Here is a 24,277-nt window from a genome sequence, read left to right on the forward strand (position 1 = left end):
TCTGAAAAAGATAAATTATCCAATGAGCGGCAGTTCTCTGGGTGAAAATGTCTTGCTAACATTTGGAAAAAGCGTTGCCTCACGTCTGATGAGTCTCGATTTCTGTTGAGACATTCAGGTGGTAGGGTCAGAATTCAGCCTAAACAACAAGAAAGCATGGATTCATCCTGCCTTGCATCAAGGATTTAGCCTGGTGGTGCTGGTGTAATGGTGTAGGGGATATTTTCCTGACACACTTTGGGCCCCTTAGGAACAACTGAGCACTGTTTAAATGCCATGGCCTACCTGAGATTATTGCTGACCATGCCCATCCCTTTAACCACAGTGTACCCACCTTCTCAATGGGCTCAAATCACATCAAACTTGTCTCTTGAACATGGGGTAACCCTAACCCTTGCCTTTGCCGCAAAGGCAATATATATATATATATATATATATATATATATATGAAAATTGCAGATTGCTGAATAGTGCAGATGGTTATGTGCAAGTTGGCCAAAAGATTGTCTTAGTTACAGAGTCCAGGTGGCAGTGGGGGTAGGGGGGTTGGGGGTCAGCAGAGTTGGGGTCCAGGTCGGGGGGCGGGGGCGGGGGGGGGGGGGGGGGGTGTAGTGTACAGAGTTCAGTATCCTGACAGCCTGGTGGATGAAGCTGTTGGACAGTCTTGTGGAGCGGGCCCGGAGGCATCGGAACCGTCTCCCTGAAGGCAGGAGGCTGAAGTGGGGGTGTGAGTTGTCTTCCACAATGTTGATGGCTCTGCGGGTGATGCGTGTGTTATAAATGTCTGTGAGGGGCAACAGAGGGACACCGATGATATTGCTGGCTGTACAGGAGATTTGCATCTTGCATTGATGGATGTGCAGAAGAGGAATCTGCAGCAACTGTGTGATGCTATCTTGTCAATATGGACCAAAATCTCCGAGGAATGTTTCTGGCACCTTGTTGAATCTATGCCACAAAGAATTAAAGCAGATCTGAAGGCAAAAGGGAGTCCATTGGTTTGAATTGTATTCTGCTTGTTTCATTTTTCTAATCCTACTGTTTTACCTCCATAGAATTTCTTTTTATTAGTTTAACCATGACACAGATAAAATGAGAGTCACTGAAACTGGTTTGTCTGGTTTATGTTTAACTAAATTCACTTTGCCAGCTGGCTTTAACAGACTGCAGTCCTGAGTCTGTGTAAAAGCACACTAACTTCACTTGATCCAGCACTTCAAGTTTTCTTGCAGGGACCCTGCTGCTAACTTCCTCCTTTCTACTCTGAACAACTGAAATGGCTTTAAACGGTAGAATCGCAGTAGTTACCGGGGCAGCAATGGGAATAGGAAAAGCAATAACAGAGATACTTCTACAAAACCGTGCCAAGGTAAAGTTTTGCCTCAGTTATGCAAGATAGCAAAACAAGTTGTGTGCGTGTCATTTTGTGTGTTCCTATGTATGCTTGTGCATCCTTGCAGGATTACAGTCACGTTAATAAGCAAGAGATCAATTTTCATTAAATAATTGCAGTTGATTGAAAAGAATAATGTGGCATACAAAAAATGAATTAAAACTTTTCTGTTTTGTATCATATCCTTTTAAAATATTACAGTTAATCTTTTTTGTGAACTATAAAAGTGATAAATTGACTACTTTCGAAAGAGTATAGCATCTGCAGCTTGTGCCTGCAGTTTGTCTGTGCCCAATGCAGAAGTAAATGCATGAAATACTGCTCTATATTATAGTCAGTCTCTGGAAACAGACCAAAAATGCAGCCACGAAAAGCATGGAGATGTTCACCTGTCTAGTTCTGTGACCTATCTTCACCTATACAGGTGGTCCTCCTGGATGTGAATGAGACCGCTGGGAAGAGTTTAAAGGAAGCCCTTGACAAACAGTATGGACAAGAGAGAACTCTGTTCCTGAACTGTGATGTTGAGTCAGAGGAGCAGATCAAAGGTAACACAAACACCAAGTGTTGACATTTTTAAATTTACACTTTACACTGTGTGTGGCAATTACAGCATGATTAAGTTTAGGGGAGAGGTGGTTATGGTTAATTAATTACTCTCATTGAGATCAAGACCTCTTTTGCAAGAACAGAGATAGGACACAGGAAAATACAGCCAGTCACGCAAACATTTACCAAAAAAAGAAAAAAAAGTCCTTTCATTAACATTTTGAGAGTTAGCCAGACCAGGGATCTGATCTGATGCACCGTAGTTTTAGATCTGAAAAGAGCTGTGAGATAAATAGCAATAGTAGTGCATTGTTGTCTTCTTTTTGCAAGTGAGGATCGGTCTACTTTTTTATGTATTACACAATGATAAGTAGGATATTTCTATCCAGTAATGAAACGCAGGACACGCTGGTAAACTGTATCAAGTTGTTTCAAGGTAGAGTAAGTAGCACTACAGAATGTTTTAAATGAATGCATGCATTTGCCTAATTAAAAATAGTTCTGCTGTCTGAGAAGGTTACAGAGCTGTAACCTACCTATCTGGGTTGTAAAATGAAAAGTTGACATATGTGTTATTTTCTATTCTCAAGCTGCCTTGAAGAAAACTGTAGAAACCTTTGGTGGAATTGACATCCTGTGCAACAATGCCGGCATCTTGGATGAGAGCAAGTGGGAAAAAACTGTCTCCATAAACCTCGTAAGAATTTACAGTCTGCTGTTATTCAGGTAGCTACTTGTTATCTAAAAAAATCTTCATGGATCAACACCTTTACCAGGCAAAACTCCTGTCCTTAGAATGAGAGTCATAACATGGCATGATTATTGTCTCATTATTATTACTTATTTTCTGAGAAGAGAAAGAAATGTGTTTTGCTGTGTTTTCTGCTGTAGCAATCAAAAATAATTCTTTGATGTAGACTGGTGTTATCAGAGTGACCTATCTGGCTTTGGAGTACATGAACAAGTTGACTGGAGGTCGAGGAGGGGTCATTGTGCTCACAGCATCCCTTGCAGGTACAGCCCACAATGCACTGTGCTATTTTTTAATTTATTTTTTTTTAAGTTTGTAAAAGAGAAATGGCAAGGAGGCATTTCTTTCTATCTCCCCAAGCACTAAGTACAGAGACAGAAACGGTATTTTATATGTGTATAGATTTAATTTTTTATGAATTTTGAAAATTTCAAAGAAAATTTCAATCATAATTTTGACTAATATCACCCACATCTTACAGGTCTTGGCCCACTGCTAAGCTGTCCTGTCTATACAGCCACCAAGCATGGGGTGATTGGCTTTACTCGAGCCATGGCAGTAAGAAAACATCATCTTTACTTTCTTTTTATTTTAATTCTTGTATTTTACAAATAGCTCTTCTGGGCAGCTAATTCAATGAACAGACTAATTGTGTGTATATGTGTGCATCTTTTACCAGGCTGCCTCCTCTGCCTCAGGCTACGGTATACGTTTCAACGCTCTTTGCCCAACTTTTGTCCAGACTGACCTCTTCTCCGCCATTTTAGATAGACTGGGACAATTCTCCCACCTGGCTGATGCAACCCAACAATTTGTAGACAAAGGGGTGTTAAAGTAGGTATTTTTTGTGAAAGTTATAGTTGTTAAGCTTTTATTAGTGTTATAGCCTGTATTTCTTTTTTTTTTTTAATTCACCAATTATCTCTCTGCAGAGTAGTTTTTACATTCCCTCGCTTGATTCAGACTGGCTACATAAGTACAAGGGATTCACAGGAAAACTATGCATGCATGTAATCCACCACAATCTACACTGTTTACTGTTTGGGCTCTTCGTACCTTGTCAGAGCTATGTTTCTGCTAATGCTAAGGGAACATCCTATTGCTAAATGACTGTACCTTTTTCTTTCAGCGTGTCTGAGGTAGCCGAGGGCCTGTTAGAGCTGGTAACAGATGAGACAAAGAATGGAGAAGCCCTCATGGTGTTACCCAACATGAAGAACTACATGACATTTCCTACATTTTTTCAGTAGTTCTTTGCAATGACAAACTACAACACCATCATGCAGAACCAACTGACCTAACTGAATCCTGAAAACTAATTGCAATGTTTCTCAGTGCTTTAACAGTATTAACAGTATTATTAGTTGTTCATTGGATCACATTTGATATTGGGGCTGAAACATCTGATTATTTTCATTTTTAAATAATCTGTTGAATCGTCAAATACTTAAAATACGTCAAGCAATTGCAACGACTTGCAATCAGATGTACTGTTAATAAACAAAACATGGCAATCCTATTCTCTGTTTTCAGTAATTTGTATTTACACAAAAAACCCCAAGATTGGATTATGGTTATAAGTGTGTGCTGTGCTCATATTTAGCCATATCTTCATAGAAGAACATTATAGAAGTAGAGGCAGACAATGAGTGATGTGGAGTTAGAGTTACAGCAGTTGGCATCTGATCTTTGATTGTTTAATGAAATTCAGCTACTCTTGTAAACTAACACGTTCCAACAAATACATGTACAAATAGACTTGTAAACATACAGGTACCCACATATGGAAACAGCATGAGACAAGAATTCATATGACTATGACTATATGAATATCACTAAAAGGCAACATTTTCTGAATAATATTTGACTGAGCTCACGTCAGCAGAAATACAGCTCTTTAATACACATGGAGACCACATGTCACTAATCCACCAGCTCAAATTGCAAAACCCGTCTTGGTAAAGGGTATTGGCAGTAGTAAGTTTTTCTCTACCGGTTTCTTTTTTTGTGTGTGTGTTTTTCCACACTGCAACTTGACCTTCCTGTTTCAGAATCAGAAAACTTTATTGCCGGGTATGTTATACATACAAGGAATTTGCCATGGTGTTGTTGGTGCAAAAACAGAAGATAATAAACAATAAACATTTTGAGGCTTGGTAGTGGTTTGGTTAGTGGTCTTGTTGTGAATCATCTAAGGTTACAGTCACGAAATCTTCTAATGGTCAGTCTTAAGAAACAAGTCTGCCTACATCTTGGAGAGCATTCTTGACTTGCTGTGCAGTCAGAAAGGGGTTTTTCTTCACCATGCCAATGATTTTCCAGTTCTACACAAGGTTTCTGTATTGTACATAAGTGTCAACAAAAAAACAAACATTGTAGGCATCATGATAGTAGACATTATGGCAGAACATTTGTATTGCATTAGAGCAGATGTATTCAAACTGTTCCACAAAGGGCCGTGTGGCTGCAGGTTTTTGTTCCAACCAATCAAGAGCACACAGTTTGACCAATCAACTGTCTGAAGACCTGAAGATCAGTTGATTCAAGTCTGGTGTGCTGCTGCTTGGTTGGAACCAAAACCTGCTAAACTGCCCTTTATGGATCAGTTTGGACACCTCTGCATTAGAGTGTACATAGGTGCTTAAAAAAGGGTATTTTGTGATATCCTGAAAGCCACCGTTTTACACTTTGTTGATGACATTGCCAAATCTGTCCCTCACATACACATACATCGAATCAAGAAATTACATTTAAATCTAAACAAAAACAACTATCAAACATTTGAACAGAAGATCCCATCTCCTTAACAAGTTAAAGTTCAAAGTTTCTGGGGTAATCTCGAGGAACTGAACACATCTGCCAGTTAAATATCTTCATATGTCATCTTTCATATGTTCTGATAAATGTTGACATGTTTGAGGACACACCAGTTGAAGTCTGAGGGTTGGTGCTGTATGATGGTGTGGTGGTGGGTTGCCACTGCCAAGAGCTACTTGAAGGAAGGACAAGTCACATATTTCTTTCCTTTCGGGGTGATCAAAAGAGCATCTCCGTTCTTTGTCTCATCTGTTACCAGCTCAAGGAAGGACTCGGCTACCTCAGACACGCTGAAACAAAAAGGTCCAGCGACATCAGTGAACATGAATATGCATGCACACAACATCATATGTACTTTGGTGTCACATGACAAACAGTGGACATGATTTAATGTAGCATAGGTTTTGTGAGGCTTAGCACCAACTTTAACAAAAGGACACAAGAAAAAAGACTCACTTTAAGATCCCCATTTTATCTACTAATTGCTGGCTTACATCAGCCAGGTGCGAGAATCGTCCCAGTTTGGATGTGGCGTCTGATAAGAGGTCAGTTTGGACAAAACCTGGGCAAAGAGCGTTGATCCGTATACCGTAGCCTGATGCAGCAGAGGCAGCCTGGTAAAAGACACAGACAATTTCAAGCTTCAGCTGTTCGTGTATGTGTAATACAAGCACTGAAAGGGAAAAAGTCATACTATTATTTTCTTCCTGTTTGTTTGTCACGTTCACACATTCATGCACACCTCTTAAAGCTGTGATAATTGATTCTTTATGGCCTCTTGAGGGTAGAACAAGCTGACAAAACAGCAGCCCTCACATCACCCATGGGAGTGATTATGGCTAACATGCAGTTGCACATTCAGCAGACACATATCAACCTTATTATTCTCTCCCCATTCAAGTCACACCTGAAGAATGTATATTCATTCTACTTTTAGCTCTGTTTTTCACCAGATCCTGAGAAAAAAAAAACTGCTCTTTATCTGCTCTAATGGATCCAGGTTGTGCATAGAACAGTTAATGTGATCACAGAACAAGCCAAGACTATTTGCAGTGATTTAGAAAAAAAAATTATAATAATAATAATAAAATCTTGCTTACCGCCATGGCTCGAGTGAAGCCGACCACTCCGTTCTTTGTGGCTGTATAGACAGGACAGGTCAGTAGAAAGCTGACACCTGCAAGGTAATATCAGTTAATATTAGTGTTACAAAACTGGAGTTGTTAGAACCCTAACATATAGAGCCACACAAAATTCCTGTCCATACTCGCTCTTATTTACATGAAACAATTTTGAAATATTATTGAGACCGGATGGCATTTGTTAAATTTACCTTCTGTGTGGTGTGACTAATCATAAAAATCTTAGTATTGGTTTGCAGAGATGAGGCCAAAGCATTGCCAAAATGACAACACAATAAAGCTTGGTACTAGATTAAATTGTTACCTGTAAGTAATTGTGTTGTATCTGTAACAGGTTAGTTACAATGTGGAATGAAAAAATTTTAGATACACAAAATTAACATAACATAAATTCTGTCTTTATATTAATAACAGAAAGTGTTTTCTTTGGTTGAAAACATGAGCTTTACCTGCCACAGACGCTGTGTTGACGATGACCCCTCCCTGACCTCCAGTCATCTTGCTCATGTACTCCAGAGCCAGGTAAGTCCCCCTGATAACACCCATCTACAACAAAAAATAGTTATTTCTTTAGTTGTCAATGGCAACAGCAGAAATGTTTAATCCTGTGCATGAATACATGGTCCTTTGTGTACTACGTTGTGAAAAACAGAGGGAGCACAATACGTAATATGCAAAACCTGTTGTATTTAACTGCTAGGATGCCAAATCATTTCTTCATACAACTGCCGAAAAGAAAGAAATGTGGTCTTGTAGTGTAATTTCCCCTGTGCAAGTGGTGCACCAGAGTAAAAGTACATGCACAAAACTATATTATATTCACAACCAGATGCTGTATATTGCTCTTTCTGCTTCTTACAAGGTTTATGGAGACAGTTTTCTCCCACATGTTCTCATTCATGATGCCAGCATTGTTGCACAGGATGTCTATTCCTCCAAAGGTTTCTGCAGTTTTCTGAAAAGCAGCTTGAGAAAAAAAAAAAAACATTACTGGTTATCTTTTCATTTTGCAACCAAGCTGAACTCTTCCTCTTACCTAACCGCTTTAAATGATGTAAATGAGGCCACTTCAGAGTAGCAACATGTACTGTGGAGCTGCAACGCTTTGTCAGTTCATTAATTAGTTGCTCAAGTGGTTTTCACACTCTTCTGATCGTAAAATGAATATCTTTAGGTTCTGAACAGGTTGTCAGACAAAACAAGACATTTGAAGACTTTAGACCATGGGGACTTGTGTGTGTTTTTGTCTCATTTCTGCAAAATATAAGCAATAAGCAAATAAAAGATATGGTTACACATTTTTTTTGTTTTTACTGTTTTTGTATAAACTTTTGTATCCTGTTCAGAACTGCTCTTCTGCCCCCTAATAGGCTTTGTTGAAGACAAAATGTCTTTTGTTTGTGGGCTTCCCAGTGTCTGTACAAACATCTGCTGGGTGGAATTTTTGGTTTCAAAACAAATGACAACTCTGCGAAGTCCAGGTGGGAGTGATTAGCTTCATGTGTTTTTAGGCCTGTTTATTTCAGTAAATGAGAGTCCAGCTGTTTCCCACTCGTCAGTACCTCCCCCACTTCCGTACTTTTTTTTTTGTGTGTGTGTGTGTGTGTATTACCTTTCATCTGCTCCTCTGATTCAACGTTACAGTTCAGAAACAAAGCTCTGTCTTGTCCATGCTGTTTATTGAGGGCTTCCATCAAACTCCCTGCTGCAGTTTCATTCACATCCAAGAGAGCTACCTGTACAAGTGAGAGATCATAAAATATACACTAGTTTATAAGGACCATTTTTCTACCTATCTCCTTCATTAAGTTCATAATGTTCAGTTATTGTTGAAAGAGCTGTGTTTCATTTCAGCTTCATGATCTCTATGGAGGCTGTAGTTTAGTTTTTACTAACTTGCCTCATTGATGTAAATGAGGTGGTCAAAATATCAGAAACACCTCTCAGTACTAGGCAGGCCTGAGAGTGCCTCCAAAACAATGGTTAGACCCCAAGCAAGGACTTACAAGTTCACATTCTACAACCACTGAGCTCCCTTCATAAACCTTTTTATCAGGGAGTGATGACTGACCGGGGCACTGCCAAAAACCCACATGGCAAGATGAAACTGCCACCAAAAGAGTAGGAAAAGTCCCATCTTGTCTAATAAATCCTTGAAATGGGCACTCCAGAGATTTGCTGTTATCGCACTGTTGTCCTCTTGACAAAAAAGAAATGAATTTTGTCTGTAAATTTGGTGGAATGTCCCTTTCAGAAGCTCAACTTCACATTTACATAAACTCTGCCTAGATCTAAATAGTTTCAGTCCTCCTCATCAGATTTTACATAATTTGCACACTAACTGTGGCCTGCTGAGAGGACACGTGAATTTACAAATTTTCCCATAATTGACTTCTAAAACCCTTATTTTGCTGTGCAATAAGAATATGTTTCAGTTTAACTCAGCTTGTTTAAAAATGTTCAGTGTCTGTATCTTGAAAGAAGAAAGAACCATTCAGGTTGCAGGATTAAAATTACGAAAATGTTGATTTTAGAACGTTTTTGTTTGTTAAAGGCTTTAAGACGCAATTCCAGACTAAAATGTCTTTTTAAGGGGGAGATCTTTTCACTGAACACCTTGCGAGCATCTCGTTTTAGAAGCTCAGTAACTAAGCCTTATTGTGTCTTACTGTGCACCCTTGCTGCTTCAACGATGCACAATAAACTGCTGCTGATAGCCACAATCACACAACCCTTATTTTTGGTTAAACAGCATTACCACAACTCGGATAAAACTTTACCTTGGCTCCGTTTTGCAAAAGTATCTCCGTTATTGCTTTTCCTATTCCCATTGCTGCCCCGGTCACAACTGCGATTTTGCCACTTAAAGCCATTTCAGCTCTTCACTGACAACAGAGGAGGAAGTCAGCTGTAAGATCCTTGCAGGAAAGAGGAAAGTCTTGAAGAGAGAGAAGTCCGTGAGCTTTTAACAGTGAGCCCGCCCATCAATGGGGAACGTGTAACGTGTCAAAACATGCTGATAAGGATGCACACATTATATTATTACAACACTGGTTAAACGGCATCAAAATAACAGGAACTGGTCGTCGTTAGTCAGTCCATTCTTTGAACTTGCAGAGCGCTACAGCTGAACTCAGATGTGACTACATCTGAACTCCACCTAAAACATTTTCATATCACCTACATTTTCTCTTTCGCTGATACTGTGACACACTCTGAAGTTTTACATTTCTGTCTCGGTTCACAGGTGTACTTCACAATCTACACTTCTCATCTATTTCTTTTTTTATCCTCTTTCAAACCAGCACTGAATCACCTCTTTTGACCTCATGTATGTATGCCGAAATTAAGAGTGTCTCATTGCAATTATGGCTACCTCTTAATTATAATTTGAATCGTTTGTTTGACTGTTTACACAAAAGGCAGCATAAAACTGCCACATTTTCTAATGAAGTTTGGAGCGGCTGTATTAGGAAAAACTTTTATTAGAAAATTCCCCGAGGCACACATTTGTTTATGTGGTCACTAGATGGAGGCAGAGTGCTGTGTAATCTGATAGCTCCTATTCATCAAGATCTGCCGTCATCAACAGGACAGTATCTAAATAGTGAGTATTAAGCACGGGGATTCACACGTTTCAGCAGCATAGAGACTAAGACACCAAAAGTAAATTACGATTTGAAATATATGAAAATTAAATAAGGTGACATTAAAATACTATTTCTATAATAAATAGCCAACATTACAATTAGACTGTATAAACTACACATATGGTCTAGCTATATAGGAGTAAATATGCATAATAAATGCAACATTTACACAGTAATGTGTTAAGTATACAGATTAGTGTATTATTATACATGCAGTTAATGTAATATACACACAGTATACAGTAAAACTCAATACTATGGAATATATATAATAGAAACAGTTAAAAAGTACCATGATAATGAATATAATGTAATTAGAAAAACACAATAATAATGATTTATTTGTATTATTATAACTATCTCCATACTTAAGAAATCTTGTAATATGTAATGGAGGACAAGATGCGGTAATTTCCTGCACCTTTCAGGCTGCATTGGTACAAATGTGTACTTTAAACCAGTAGTTCCCAAACCAGGGCTTCTCCAAGGGGTCACAACATACATCTGAAAGGTCACAAGATGAATACTAGGCAAAGAAACAAACATGTTTTACCACACAAAATTATTTTCTTTTTCGTGGAAATACATTTATAATTTGACTGAATTTGCCTGAATAATTAAGCAATAATTGTTAAAGTGCCTGAATTTAACTTTTCAGGCACCTTAACAATTATTGCTCAAAAACTTAATCTTGGTGAAGTTCTATGTTAGAAACACAGGTACTGAGCTCTGCCTTAAATATAAAGTGTCACATGACAGTGTTATTTTTCATAACGCATGAAAAGTTTTCTGATCTGTTTGATTTAGTGCTGATCAGGGAGACCGGGATCATCCTTCAGTCCTTCCTGCAGCACTTTATGTCAATGCACATACATGGCGGAAGAGTTAAACTGAGTCTATACTAAGTTTAAGTGTACAAAATGTTTACAGGTACACCTAACCCTTTTCCAAGTACAGTTGCAATGTGTGTATCAGGTGTTCCACCCATAATGTGTGTGTGTGTGTGTGTGTGTGTGTGTGTGTGTGTGTGTGTGTGTGTGTGTGTGTGTGTGTGTGTGTGTGTGTGTGTATTCAGGACGCCTGTTGCTTAAGTGCTTTTGATAAGCATACTTGGCAAGACCCTACATGCTGCTTAACTGTCGAGCTCACTGAAGGGAATACTGAGTGGGAGTCTGGCCAAAGAGTTCTGTCACAACCACAAGAAATGTGTCCAAAGCTGCAAAAGAAGCAACAACACAGTCAACACATGATGGTGACACTGAATACTTAGAATACTGTTCTAAGTATTCAGTGTCAGGCTAAACTTTTTTTTTTGTTTAGCCTGCTCGAGGTCAGAGGTCAGCACACTCTGAAGCACTTGTAAATTTACCTAACTTCTGTTTGTTGTAACAAGAACCACAGCTGTCTTTATTGCAGTTTACGGGATCGCTCCAAATAAAGGAATACATTCATTTTCTTGTGGGAAGTTGTGGCTGTGGCCTTGACCCTGGAAAATAAAAACGCACAAACTTAAATGTAGCTGTGGCAGAATGGAGCCACCTAACATCGTGAATGTGAAATAATTCAACTTTTTAAGAGACCAGGCCTGAGCAGCGGCTTACAGGGAAAATCTTTAACAGGGATGTATCTTCTCTTTCTTTTTTCTTTTTGTAACTTAAGCTTTTATTCGTTTTAATGTATTGACGTTATGTAAAAATACAGATGTGACATAGCAAAATAAAAAAACATAATAAACAACTATGTAAACTAAAAGTACAAAGTAAAAAGGAACAACCCAGGCAGCCCAATATTGCTTCATATTCTGTTAACTATAACCTGATATCCTCAGAAGATAAATAACTTTACACTGAAAAAGGCAGACAGTAAACTTACAGTGAAAACAAGGATGACATTGTCAAAATAAATAACAAAAAAATCTGATTTCTAAAACATACCAAACTGACTATATGTGGGAAATTATTCTTTTTTAACAGATGCATTCACCATAAGTGGATGAGAACAAATGATTACAACACACAGCATGCTTTTTTGTTGCTGTGAAGAGGGTGTACAGAGCTGTGTGTCCTAAACTACCACAAGGTGGAGCGTAGAGTTGCCACATGGTGACTTATTGCCTCTTTGACTGCGTCTGTTACATCATAGCTTCTCAGATACAGCAAGTTTAAACACATGGGCACAGACAGAGAGCAGAGATTTCACTCTCATCATGTGAGCACATTATCTGTTGCCTTTGTAAAAGAAGCTGTAATGAGTTTAACTGTGCACTTTTAACTTCTAACTTTTTTAAGATTAGTTCTTTTTTTTTTCTTTTTGGAAGAACATTCTTTGCCCACTGTTTCATGCTTCTGGAGCAAGGAAACCTATTACGAAAGCAGCAGCTGATGTTAGGAAAACACTGAATTTTTTTTTTAGATGGATGGATGGATAGATAGGAGAAAGGTAGCTTTCCACCAATGCCAGCATAAAACTGACTCACTTCTTGAACTTGAATTGCATTCAGATTGGCAGATAGCCAGTTCATGTCCAATAATTTTTATTGAAATCTTCTGTTTTCTGAAATGTGTTTTTGGATGTTAATTTTACCTGCCTGAGATTTTAGATACATCTTTAACCAAGACTGAGAACAGTATGGGGTCTGAGATTAACCACAAAGTTTAAGGTTTTGTCAAATGAAATCCAGTTCCTTCACAGTACTGATGATATGTATTGTCTTATAGGACAGTATATAATTCAGAGGACTGCCAAGCTATGAATCTAACTGATAAATAAATGATTATGAAAAAAGTCTCTGTGCACTCAGACTGGGTCCACAAAGCCCCCCCAAGCTTGTCTTGCTTACGGGGCAAATCTGCCATTTAACGGCTTTCAACTGTGATTTGCTGACCAGCTGCTGACTTGTGTTTTCATCCTGGTGGCCCATTGCCATTTCACTGGTGATTACACTGCTAAAGAGCTCCAGAGAGCTGGACAATGCCAGAGAGCTTTACATGTCACCAATGTCATTGGTCGCAAAGAATGGGACGCCGCCACTGAAAGAAATATCTGCCTGTTTACAGTGAGGGGCCGCCGTGGGCAGGCAGGGGCAGGGTGTGTGTGTGAGTATACCTAATGTCAATACCTACAGGAGACTGTGAATGCAAAGGTGTGTGTATGTGTAGACATTATGTGGTCTGAGGGTGTGTGACGGGTGCTACAACTTAGACAGAGGAGGGTGTTTGTGGGCTTGCCAACGATGACCGTGATACACCTCACCGCCCATACACTCAGACAGGACTGTGTGTCCCTGTCGCATCATTAAATTACACAAAAACAAACTCTGGTATGTTTGCAATGAACAACCTATAAGACTATGAGACAAGTAACAGACACACAACAGACAATGTGTGGTCTGTCATCAAGCCAAAACCACTATAGTGCTATTTAAGTTCTTCTGCTGCAGACACACACAGGTAATAACAGGAAGTCAGATGTGTTGCATTAAGTCATGATTGATGATTGAAGATGTTTCATACTGAAATAAGAGGAAATCTACCATAAAACAATCACAAGTCTGGTCTGTTTGAAAGCAATAAACAACCAAATTCACACCATGCATTTCACAACTTCATTATTTGTCACATAGATTGTAAATGTAATGGTTGTTTGGCAGCCGACTCCCAAACCTCAGATGTCAGAGCTTCCTAAAAGCTTTTAAAAAACACCAACAAGAGTGCTTTCACAAATGGTCTCTAAACACATCACTATGCACCTGTAATATAACATTTGTACACCCAAAAAGAGAGTGATTACTTTTTTTTTCCAAAAGGACACTGGTCGTTTCTGGATAATATTCACGTCAGCAAGCATGTTCAGTCTGTCTCTGATGTGTCTAAATGTATTTAAGTTTGATTGTCCAACCTTGTTTGACATTTTTATGTTTTTCAAATTACAATGGCATCTGACATTGTACTCATGTAATTTACCACTGAAAACATTGGCTATTAACCTTTAAATTTAAAGTAGTTGTTTAAATACTTTGGGAAATATGCTAATTTGCTGAGAGTTACATGAAGTTGGTACAACTCCCAGATTTGTAACTTAAGTTCGAAGCATTTCATTTGTATGAGCCATGCAAAAAGTGTGAAACAACACATCATAGTTTTCAAAGGAGTTAGATTCTGACCTGAATCAAAATCAGAGAACCAAACAGAGCATATGATTTAAATGGGTAAGTCTTCAGTAAATCTCAAAACATATTAGATTTGTTAAAGATCATAAATTTTATAAATTTCATATCATATAGTTCATCCTCCTGAACACAGAAGCAACTTCAGCAGCAGCCTGTGAACATAGTCACAATCAGACAGATTGATCCCTTCCTGAGGAAACTGAACCAGCATGAAATTACCTCAAGGTAACGCAGACATTTGCTTCACATTGTGTGTATGTCTTGTCAGGTGTGTATTATGGTGATGTTGTTATGAACAGGACCAAACAGCAGCCTGGCAGAACACAAAAGAGAGAGAGACAAAGAGAAAGACACAGAACAGAGGGATTAGAAGGTATTCTCACCACAGGTCATGACTTGTTTTTCATACATGACTAGAAACACACAAACACTGGTCCATGACAAAACACATTTTCAGTATTTCACTGTCGAAACCCGATTGTTAAAATTGGAAATATTACCACAATGATAATAAAATCACTCTAAAGAAAGAAACCATCTTTGGACAAAGGCTTTGTAATTTGAAATATTACACACTTTATACGGATCTCGTTTAATATTTGGAAACATGTCTCTGCTTTCATCTGTTTTTTCACTATGTTCATCATAGCGCCACAGCTCACCAGGTATTCATCTCCCCATCTGATGGGCCAATCAGTTGTTATAACACAGTCTGACACAGTCTGAGACCAGAATTGAGACCAGACCCACCATGCTTTGGCGTGTGACATGTAGATGCTGGGTGTGAAACTTTCAACTAGTTTTTCTAACCTTTCCTGACACAGGTAAATATATCTACTGTTGTAACAAGAGCTTTTGCATTAAATGGGGTAATTAGAGAACAAAATAAATTGTAGATGCACCCTTTTTTTTATCATGTATGTGATTTTAATGTACAAATGCATGGATGAATGCATTGCAGCTAAAAATTTAAAACTCAATGAACTTACCAGCATTTATCTGGCTGTGATTTCCACACCCGAACACTCTCTTTCATTTCCTTGTGTTCAGGCAGGAATATGACATTTGACTGTTTGCTTTTCTTACCTGGAGGACTGAATGTCTGATGGTCATGTGACTAAAATGTGAGTAACAGCTAGAGGCTTTACAGCAGCCAGAAGAGCATTGCCAGTCCAGTCTTGTCCACCACACCTCATCCAGTTGGGGATTACGGTCGTTTTCTGTGAAGTATCCGGGGGGGTGGGTGCTGCTACAGGAGGTAGCATCTGATGTTTAGCATTGCGCTGCACCAAAGGGAGGATATTGGTGATTTTAAGATAAAAGAATCTTCAAGATATCTAGGTTAAAACTGAACTAAAATGAAAAACAAAGCTCTGTTTCTCTAACGTTAGAAACAAATTTAATCACGGGGTTCTCTGATGATGAGGCCACTGGGTCAGTTTAATAATAGCATATCATATTTATACACATATACAATAAAACCAGTTGTGCAGGCAGAGCTCCAGTACTAATGAGGGCTGGCTTTATGCCTTATTGGACTCATGAGCACCGCCCATCAGAGCAGCACAGATATGAGGAAGAACTGTGGAAGGTGTGTGTGTGTGTGTGAACATGTAATGGATGTGAATCCATAGGGGCAATGTAATTTAAGTGTTTGCTGTTAAACACAGTTTCTCTATTATTCACAACACAGTTTTCTCCTGCACACCCCCCAGACACGCCCAGTCATTCAAACACTCAGCAACCACTGGTGTGCCTTTTATAATAATGCAACCATTTACAGTATACTGTGAGAAAATACATCAGAGTCATGATCGGCACTGACTGATAGCATATTTCAGACTTTAGTCATGAACACATGAGGAATCTTGCAGGCCATGTGCAGCAGCTGAAGTTCCTGTGCTGTTAGTCAGAAGTTTTTAATGCTTCAAGTATATTTTTATGTTTTTCATACATATTATCCTGTATCCGATCTTATACATGACACAAGTTTAAAAGATGTTTTTAAATATGTGGAGGTTTATTCTCGCTTAATGTATTTACACTGTTACTAATTGTAATTGTGTTATTCAGTTGCTGAGGATTGAATCTTAAGTTTCTCCAATGTTGCAATGATTACTCTTCTGTTTCTACTGGTTATGGAAACTTTGAATTGGACTCAATCTGTAATAAGTAATACATATATTAGCCAGTGTTTTTCTTTCATACCATCTAATTTACTCACCATCTAAATTATGATGCTTAACTTAATAACTGACTAAACTGGAAGATGTGTACAACTAAGTGCAATACCATGAATTTGTCTGTAAATGTTCATTTTCAAGATTCATAACATCTCACCCCTCTCCGTGACAGCTCTGCCTTCGAGTATGGCCATGCAGAACAGGTTTTAACACTTCAGTCTTAAGATGTGGACTATTTCTCAAACTAGTTTGCTTGAAATATACGCCATAGCACCTGTAGATAGCTGTGATCAACTGCCCTGAGGCCAGATCAGCTCTTCAAGTTAGAACTGTCCAATAAGCACTTGCCAAGTCCATGTAAGGAAAAAGTAAGAATTTACTGTGCACTTTGACTTACTTAAAGGATATGAATACTTCTTCCACCAGTGATGTAATCTACTAATTCTTCATAAATAGGGGAATGTTTAGTTTTGCATGGGTTAAAAGTTAAATGCACAACTTTTTTATGTTTGTAACTTTTTTTTCTTAATTTTTGCATTGATGTAGTTAAGTACCTTAATACACAGTAGTTTATCAATGTTTATATTTTGATATTGTGATATAAATCTCTCATACTGTGATTTCTTTCCACTCCTAGACAGTGTTGTAAAATTGTAAATAAACTACTAAATACATCAGCCATGAAGAAGTGTAACCATTATGCCAATGTAAATATAAACAATTTACATTGTGCTGAACTAAGGCCTTAGTGCATGTCTTCTCATGTCCATGTGAGGAAAACTAAGTCTGTACTCTACTTATCTGAACAAAAAGCAGTACTGACTGTAGAGGCACAGTAAACTCATGTGAAGCCTCATTTCCCCCTATTTACAACTTTCGTTCTCAAACATAAGAACACTCAATATTCCCTACTCTCTCTCTCTCTCTCTCTCTCTCTCTCTCTCTTTTTTTTTTCCACACATACGCGAAGTATCAAATGGCACACGTTAAGTCCAAACTCCTATTGCTATTACATAATCAACCACACTGACTGAAAGAAAAAGTTCTTTAATGTTGAGCCACACGTTGGATGTCACTACAGACACAACACACGGGATCCCACACAGTAGCTACGGACACAACACAGACACAAACTTAAGCTCCGAGTCTATTGTACTTAAAGTATAAAGCTCCTGGGGAAAAAAATGATAAAGTGAAAAAGGGAAAGTGAACTCAGAGCGTGAGCACACACGTGCAGCTCCGGTATGCACACGTGTGTACAGTGTAGAGACGGTGAAGAGCGGTTTAGGTGCATTTTCCCACCTTTTTTAAAAAGATGTTAGAAAACTGAATAACATCAAACGCATGGGTGATGGATAAACAAATGTCACACCATATCCACGAGGCTCTTTGAAACGGTACTTATGGTAAAAACATTATGTTTTGTTAATGATATTTAATGAGTTAACGGTGATTTGACGTTTCCAGAGGGCGAGACCGACGTCATCCAGGGCACCGCGCTGCTTTCAGGATTGTCGGAAAAAATGATTCAGCTGAAGAAATAACATGAGGGGTTTTCAAGTCTAAGACTGTGGGCTTCCCCTCAGGCAAGGCTTGGACAAAAAGGCGCCTCCACAAACCATTACTAAGTTTACTTTATATAGAGCAGTATTGAAGTGGTAACGATTGTCTTTGCAACAAACTATTCTTACACATTTGACAAATGAGGGTGAAAAAAATCCTGTAAATTATCATTGTTATATGTTATAAACCATAATCACACATATTCATTTTATATTCTACAGGGATTATCCATGAACAAATATATATTTAATTTGTCAGTAAGTTATTTGCAGACAAAGACATGTATAGTATGTTGTCCTACACAGTGAGTGGAAGGGACTTCAGGTGAAAATAAGACTTAGAGCATTTTCTCCTTTTCTTCTCCAGCTGCAGGACAAAAGTAGATTGGTTGGATTCTCAGTTTGTCTTTTTAACACTAAACTAAACTCGAATAAACAACTTAGTCGAAAAATTTGCAATCCATCCACGATGTCCTTATTAAAGGCATTATTAAAGTGCGCCCGACAAAGTGGCACTTTATGACTTCCGAAATTGAGAGGTTTTACGATCAGGCGGCACTTGAAAGCATCATCTCAACCTGACCCAAAGGCGCGCTCTCGACTTTACGTGGCTACTCCCCCTGTTCAGCGTACGTGCGCGCACCCCTCTATCGCGTGGTGGTGATCATCCATATTGCTGCTGGTGGTGGAGATAAGGTTGTAATCCTGAGAGGCCCTCGGACACGTTTCTTTATTTTTATATATGTTTTAATCCGGCGCTGACTGCTCTGCGTCTTAGACTGAAGCTCTTTTAGTCTAGGAGCGACAGAGGAGCGGCAGACTCCGCGGAACAACTTCACATTTCCTAGACATTGAAGGCGAATTCGGGCCGGGGGGAGGACTGGTAATCCTGAGGGGGGAAGAAAGACGGTGGTGGGAAATGGCCACTCAGGTGGAGGCTCTCCTGCCCGGCAACCCGCTTGCCAAAGCTGAGGAGCACGGCAAAGTGATCCCATGTGAGCCGGAGGAACAGGAGGGTGGCCAGGGCGACGGGGCCAAGCGGGAGACGGGTGTCGCCGACCAGGGGAGCAGCGGCAGCAGCAGCCCCGGGCAGGGAGGGACCCCCGGTACGGAGGAGCAGACTTCCAAACAGGCTAACGAGGAGAGCAAAGGGGGCTGTGACAGCGAGGACAAGCAAAACGAGGAAGGTGGTAAAAGCAGCAGCAGAAAGGAGTTTACTGAAGCTCCCCCGCCCAAGGTGAACCCGTGGACTAGGAAAATGAATGCGGTGACCGTGGTCAGCGTGAATGGACAAGCACACCACGGTTTGTACCCTCCCTACATGTTGATTTTCTTGCTGTCAGTGTTGTGCTGCTGTCTGTCCATCCAGGTGTGGTCACACTGGATAATCGAGTGGCTGTCACGGGGCGTGGGGGTCTGATAGCATTTATTGAACAAAAAGAGCCAAGGGGGGTGGACAAACAAGCCCTGTCTTTGGTCGCCCTCTTGTTGCTCCCTGCTAGGTGGTTATATTTGGAGTGAGAGCCACCCCCCTCCTCTTGGTGAAGGTTATTCCTGGAGTTCAGGGTGGCATAGTGGACTCATGGGTGGCTGATTGCACAAGGGATCACACCCTCCAAATAAGTTAAATGCTGCAAAAGTTACTCTTCGTAGCTTGGCCTAAGGCCTCTTATTTCTTGTCATATGCTTGGAGTCAGTGATATTAACTGTTCCTTTTGGTCTGTTTAAGATGAAATCATGTTTACTCTGTAGACTCCTTAATCATGATATGAAGAGTTCATGGTGTAATTAAGGGATTGTGTTCCCAAACAGATAGAAAACAGTGCTTTGCTCGCTTGTTCTGCACCTTTATGTGCGCATTGTGTTGTAGTGCAGTGCTTGCGAAGTTGCTCTTGCTTGTGCCATCACTCTAGACAAACAAACTGAATGCATTTGAGCAGATCAAGTTTTGGTGTCAGTAGGTGTGTTTTTCTGTCTTGTTTTATGGCAGGGGGAGCCTTAATTTTTAGCAGTGTCACCATGCACGCTTGCTGCAGTGACTTTAAACTTTCAAGGTAGGAGAAGACAGAGCCGTCAACTCCAATGTACTCATTCTTAGCCTGCTACATCACCATGTTCTCTGTCCCCCGTGCGACCAATCTCCTGCCACCCAGGCAAACATTAGCTGACACACTCCCTTTGCTTTCCCAACATTTAAACCGGTGTTTACTGCTGTGTACATGTTTGTTTTTGAGGCGAATTTTTTTCGACATACATCCACGCAAGACATCAATGAGATACCCACCCATGCCTTGCATTGCACTAATTAATAGAAAAGCCACGAGCTTGGTCGGTTGTGTGTAGCTGCTAAGCCAGCTAACAATAGCACACACACACACACACACACGCACTCTCGTGTCTGGCCTAGTGCGTCGTCAAGCCACACTCAGATGTTAGCTTAGCTTCCAGGTTGCTACTGTCCACCTCCGGTCATCCTGTGTAAACATGCCAGCTTCTGAAGTCTTTATAAGATCGGTTCTTGGTACCGAAACGCGACCAGACATGAAACATCTGCTCGTTTAATCTATAAAAAACAAGCAGGTTTGTTATGAGACATCACGTGTTCACTCCACGTGTTCCCCAAGAGAAAGGCATGGGCGCTGCTAGCTAGCTAGCTATTGAACCGCATCAGTGCAAACTCATAAAACCAGACATAATTTCAGGTTGTCCTAGGTGAGACAGTCAGGTTGTTGTGTGGTTAACAACCACGTTGTCATGACGTGTATCGGTTGTCAGCACAAACCCGGCTCCTGCTTGCTTGTTCAACCATCCTAGCTATCCTTAGCATAGGAGCTAGCAGGCAGAGCCATCATGGCTTTTGCATGATCTGACTCTGATTCGAGCTAAAGCATTACAACTAATTGTGCTTTGTCATTAAATCCACGTAGGAATGATAAAAAATGAAGGGATCATTGATCGATTATTTGGAGTGATTAGTGGTGGTGCACATGGAGCAGCTCTCTTTCTCCTGCTCTGTCAGGGCAACGTGGTTTCATGTCTCTGAACCATGTGTGCTTTTCCCCTGGATACTGGCTGGTTGGTAGTTACACAGTCCGGCCATCCTGGTTCTTACTGCAGCCTGCCAGCTATTTGTGTTGTCTTTTTGTTTGCCATCTGGGTTGTTTACTGTGCTGAAGCATGTGCAACTAATGTAGACTTAAGGGTACAGCCTGTACCCTGAGTCTGGACAAGTGTGGGTTGATTGGATGGATATGCTCCAAAACATCAGCAAGTAAACCTGGCAGGGAGACAGAGGTTGAGATAACCAGACAGTATTACCCCCTTTATTATGTTGAATTCAAATAAACAATGTTTAAATGCAATTTGTAAGCTGATTGTTGATTGTGTCTTTAGATAAGTGGTTATAGACTTTTTTTGTGACTCTTTAACACAAAGCCATGTGTGGCTGGAGTTGCTGTCACATGTTGTGTTTATGACTTGTGAGCAGTACAATCAAAGAGTGAATTACCCTTCTCAGATTGTTTGATTTGAGTAAATTGTAGAGGCAAGTAAAGGTCCAACTATGCAGTACTTGACAAAAAGTTGGGCAGGGAAGTGAATCACAGTCAAGACTTTGAAAATAAACATAACCTTGAGTATCAAAGATATATATACTTTTTTTTTTTTGGACAGAGTGGGTTCCATGTGTGAAACCATTGGTTTAAAGCAAATGTTTAAAACCCAGCTTTTTTTTATTTATTTATTTTTGTTTAGCCAGTGATTTTGAAGAAACTAATGATTTTTGTTGTTGATTAACCTAACAGTTGTTTCTGTCATTAGTCATTCAACAAAATTAAAGGAAACAGTGAAAAATTCCAATCACCACTTCCTAAAGTGCAGTGTGTCATCACCACATCCACACTACAAATGATTTTTCGCCCTGTTAAACTTGGCCTTTGATAGTCTGAATCCTTGCCCAGACGAGAGAAACTCAGACTAGATGCCTCCTCTCGGTAGGTGTACGCTCTGAAGGTGTGTGCCAATATTGTTGCTAATATTAGTAGTAAACATGACTGTGACTTGTCTCCAAGGTGTGTGGATCCATTCTTCATACTGTCACCAAAAACCGAGACTAAAGAATTGGCCACAGACTTAAAGGTGCTGCCCTGTGAAGTTTTCATGTAAAAAAGAAGACAAGAGTTCTGGTTATTTTCAGTGTTTCTCGCCCAAACACATTGCGCATGTATCATTGAGGCTTAACAGATGTCTTAAATGGTTTTTCTCTCTTGGTTTTTGATTTATTGTGCTGTGTTTATATCCTTGCTTGATTGGTAGCAGTGGTCTTCATCACTGCCTTAGTTGGCGCATTATTGTTTCTTTGTGTGCCACCACCACCAGTTGTCGAACAGCGGAGTAGCTTGAAATGGCTAGCAAGAACATGCATCTCGTCACCTGCATCCTCCTATAGGTGGATGACTTGCTCATAAAAACACTGCTCCACAGTGCAACTAGTGGGCTAAAACTCTACAGGGCTCCTCTAAGGTGTGGTTACTTTAGGTTTTGCTGTTGCTTCTCGCCATACCAGGCTAGTGGTGATGGAGTACTGTTAGCGCTGATGTGACGTTTACATTTCTGTAATTCAGTTCAGTCACTACTCAGTTCTGCGTTCACTGGATCTACAGTATGTTGTTTTGTGCTGTATGTCTTCCTGAATGTTGGAATTGCTGCAGAGATGCCTCTGAAAACAAAGTGGAGCAGTTGAATAAAGACTGATAGTAAGGCAGTAGGGCAAATACAAATGAATTCGTCACGCTGACCTTATACACAGCCCATCAGTCTTTTGACTGTCATGATCATGTGTTTGAGTAAAACTAAAATGGGTTAAGCATAACATTTCAGGTTTTTTTTATTTTTTAAAAAATGTGTATGGTCCAGAATTTGAATCAGTTTCCCAGACAAGTAGTTTCAGTTCCTCTGAACAGGGTGATGTTTTGATTCATAAGTGTGTTTTGTCCCCTGAGGCTCTTCATGGTTGATTAGTTATAAAGGTTAAAAAGTGGTGTGGCCAGCCTTGTTGCGTTTCACATTGCTTTTCAGACTCTCACAGAAGTTACAATGCTAATGGTAACATACTGAATAAAGCATGATACATGATGCCAGACAGTCCAGTGCACAGAATAAACTCTTAACTGCCAGCAAAATGCATCCACTTTGGCTGAGCAAGTTAGTTTCCTGTCCTGCTGTGCCACCTGTTGCTGCTAACCAACAGTAAAGCCATGTTCAGACTGAAAATAGTCCCGCATCCAAAAGATGCAAGAGGCAGTGCTGCTTTGTTGCCACAGGTACGGGTGAGAAGATCAAACAGGAATGAGTTATCATGGGTGCATGAATTTGTCTCAGTGCCTGTAATGTTAACAGTAGCATTAGCTAAATGGTTTTGGACTGAGTTGTGGCCAAATTATTACCAGGATGAGCTTTGCCAGACAACCTTGCATTTTTCCTTTCTTTTGAGCCTTCAGCATTGACATCCTGCTGCATCAACACAGAGTTGTCTAATGGCCTTGAATAAATAGGTAGCATTTTTATGTTCTCATTGTGAAATGTACATTAAGTTCTAAGCTAAAAATTTGTTTATGTTGTGTCTAGATCTGTGTTATTTATTAAAAGTTATGGTCAGGTATGATACTCAATGGCACAGTTGTTAAAGTTGTGTGTGCTCTCTGGTTGGATTGTAAAATGGAGACGCGGGCATTTTTGTATTGCAGTTTTTTTTTGTTTTTTTGACTCAGGTGCTGCTGTATCTGTCACAGGTAATATCAAGGTATTTGAGCTACAGGATTAGCATTCTGTATTTTGGCTTTTGCTTAAATTTTAAAAGCTGTAGGAAAAAGGTTTTAAGATAATTTGGGGGATTTTTGTCTTAGGGGCGGGCTGGCTGTGGTCCAGTTCCACTGAGATAGGCACATGACATCTACAAAAGGTTGTGGAGATAATGTACTCATACACTGTTCTGTTTAAGATACCAGAAGTGATACATCATCAGATTACAGCCTTATTTGAAATCCAGTCTCTGTTTGTCTGTT

The 24,277-nt window shown here is 39.7% G+C and overlaps 3 protein-coding genes across 6 annotated transcripts in view; 2 read left to right on the forward strand and 1 right to left on the reverse strand.

The window, feature by feature from the left end:
• Positions 1 to 881: 881 nt before the first annotated feature.
• LOC121191143 (15-hydroxyprostaglandin dehydrogenase [NAD(+)]-like) lies at positions 882 to 4,212 on the forward strand. The gene is made up of 7 exons (XM_041052234.1): positions 882 to 1,369; positions 1,818 to 1,941; positions 2,533 to 2,639; positions 2,860 to 2,956; positions 3,175 to 3,251; positions 3,373 to 3,527; positions 3,823 to 4,212. The coding sequence occupies exons 1-7, from the start codon at positions 1,277 to 1,279 to the stop codon at positions 3,941 to 3,943; spliced, it is 774 nt and encodes a 257-aa protein (XP_040908168.1). The 5' UTR covers positions 882 to 1,276; the 3' UTR covers positions 3,944 to 4,212.
• Positions 4,213 to 4,348: 136 nt separating this feature from the next.
• LOC121191141 (15-hydroxyprostaglandin dehydrogenase [NAD(+)]-like) lies at positions 4,349 to 9,599 on the reverse strand. 3 transcript variants are annotated; one of them, XM_041052233.1, is made up of 7 exons: positions 9,433 to 9,599; positions 8,265 to 8,388; positions 7,512 to 7,618; positions 7,102 to 7,198; positions 6,611 to 6,687; positions 6,005 to 6,124; positions 4,349 to 5,800 (listed from the first exon to the last, which is right to left on the reverse strand). In XM_041052233.1, exons 1-7 carry the CDS (start codon positions 9,523 to 9,525, stop codon positions 5,792 to 5,794), a joined length of 627 nt encoding a protein of 208 aa, XP_040908167.1. In that variant the 5' UTR covers positions 9,526 to 9,599; the 3' UTR covers positions 4,349 to 5,791. The 3 variants fall into 3 exon arrangements, with proteins under 3 accessions (XP_040908167.1, XP_040908166.1, XP_040908165.1); XM_041052232.1 differs by having other exon boundaries at positions 5,967 to 6,124; positions 6,611 to 6,651; positions 9,433 to 9,597; XM_041052231.1 differs by having other exon boundaries at positions 5,967 to 6,124; positions 9,433 to 9,597.
• A 9,246-nt stretch (positions 9,600 to 18,845) lies between these two features.
• The window catches only part of larp1 (La ribonucleoprotein 1, translational regulator), a 45,236-nt gene continuing 39,804 nt past the window's right edge, over positions 18,846 to 24,277 (forward strand). For both annotated transcript variants that reach the window (XM_041051120.1, XM_041051121.1), the window contains exon 1: positions 18,846 to 19,519. In XM_041051120.1, coding sequence (XP_040907054.1) covers positions 19,135 to 19,519 — 385 coding nt within the window. In that variant the 5' untranslated portion in view covers positions 18,846 to 19,134. The remainder of the gene's footprint in view (positions 19,520 to 24,277) is intronic.

The sequence above is a fragment of the Toxotes jaculatrix genome, chromosome 12, assembly GCF_017976425.1.
Source record: "Toxotes jaculatrix isolate fToxJac2 chromosome 12, fToxJac2.pri, whole genome shotgun sequence".
NCBI lineage: Eukaryota > Metazoa > Chordata > Actinopteri > Toxotidae > Toxotes > Toxotes jaculatrix.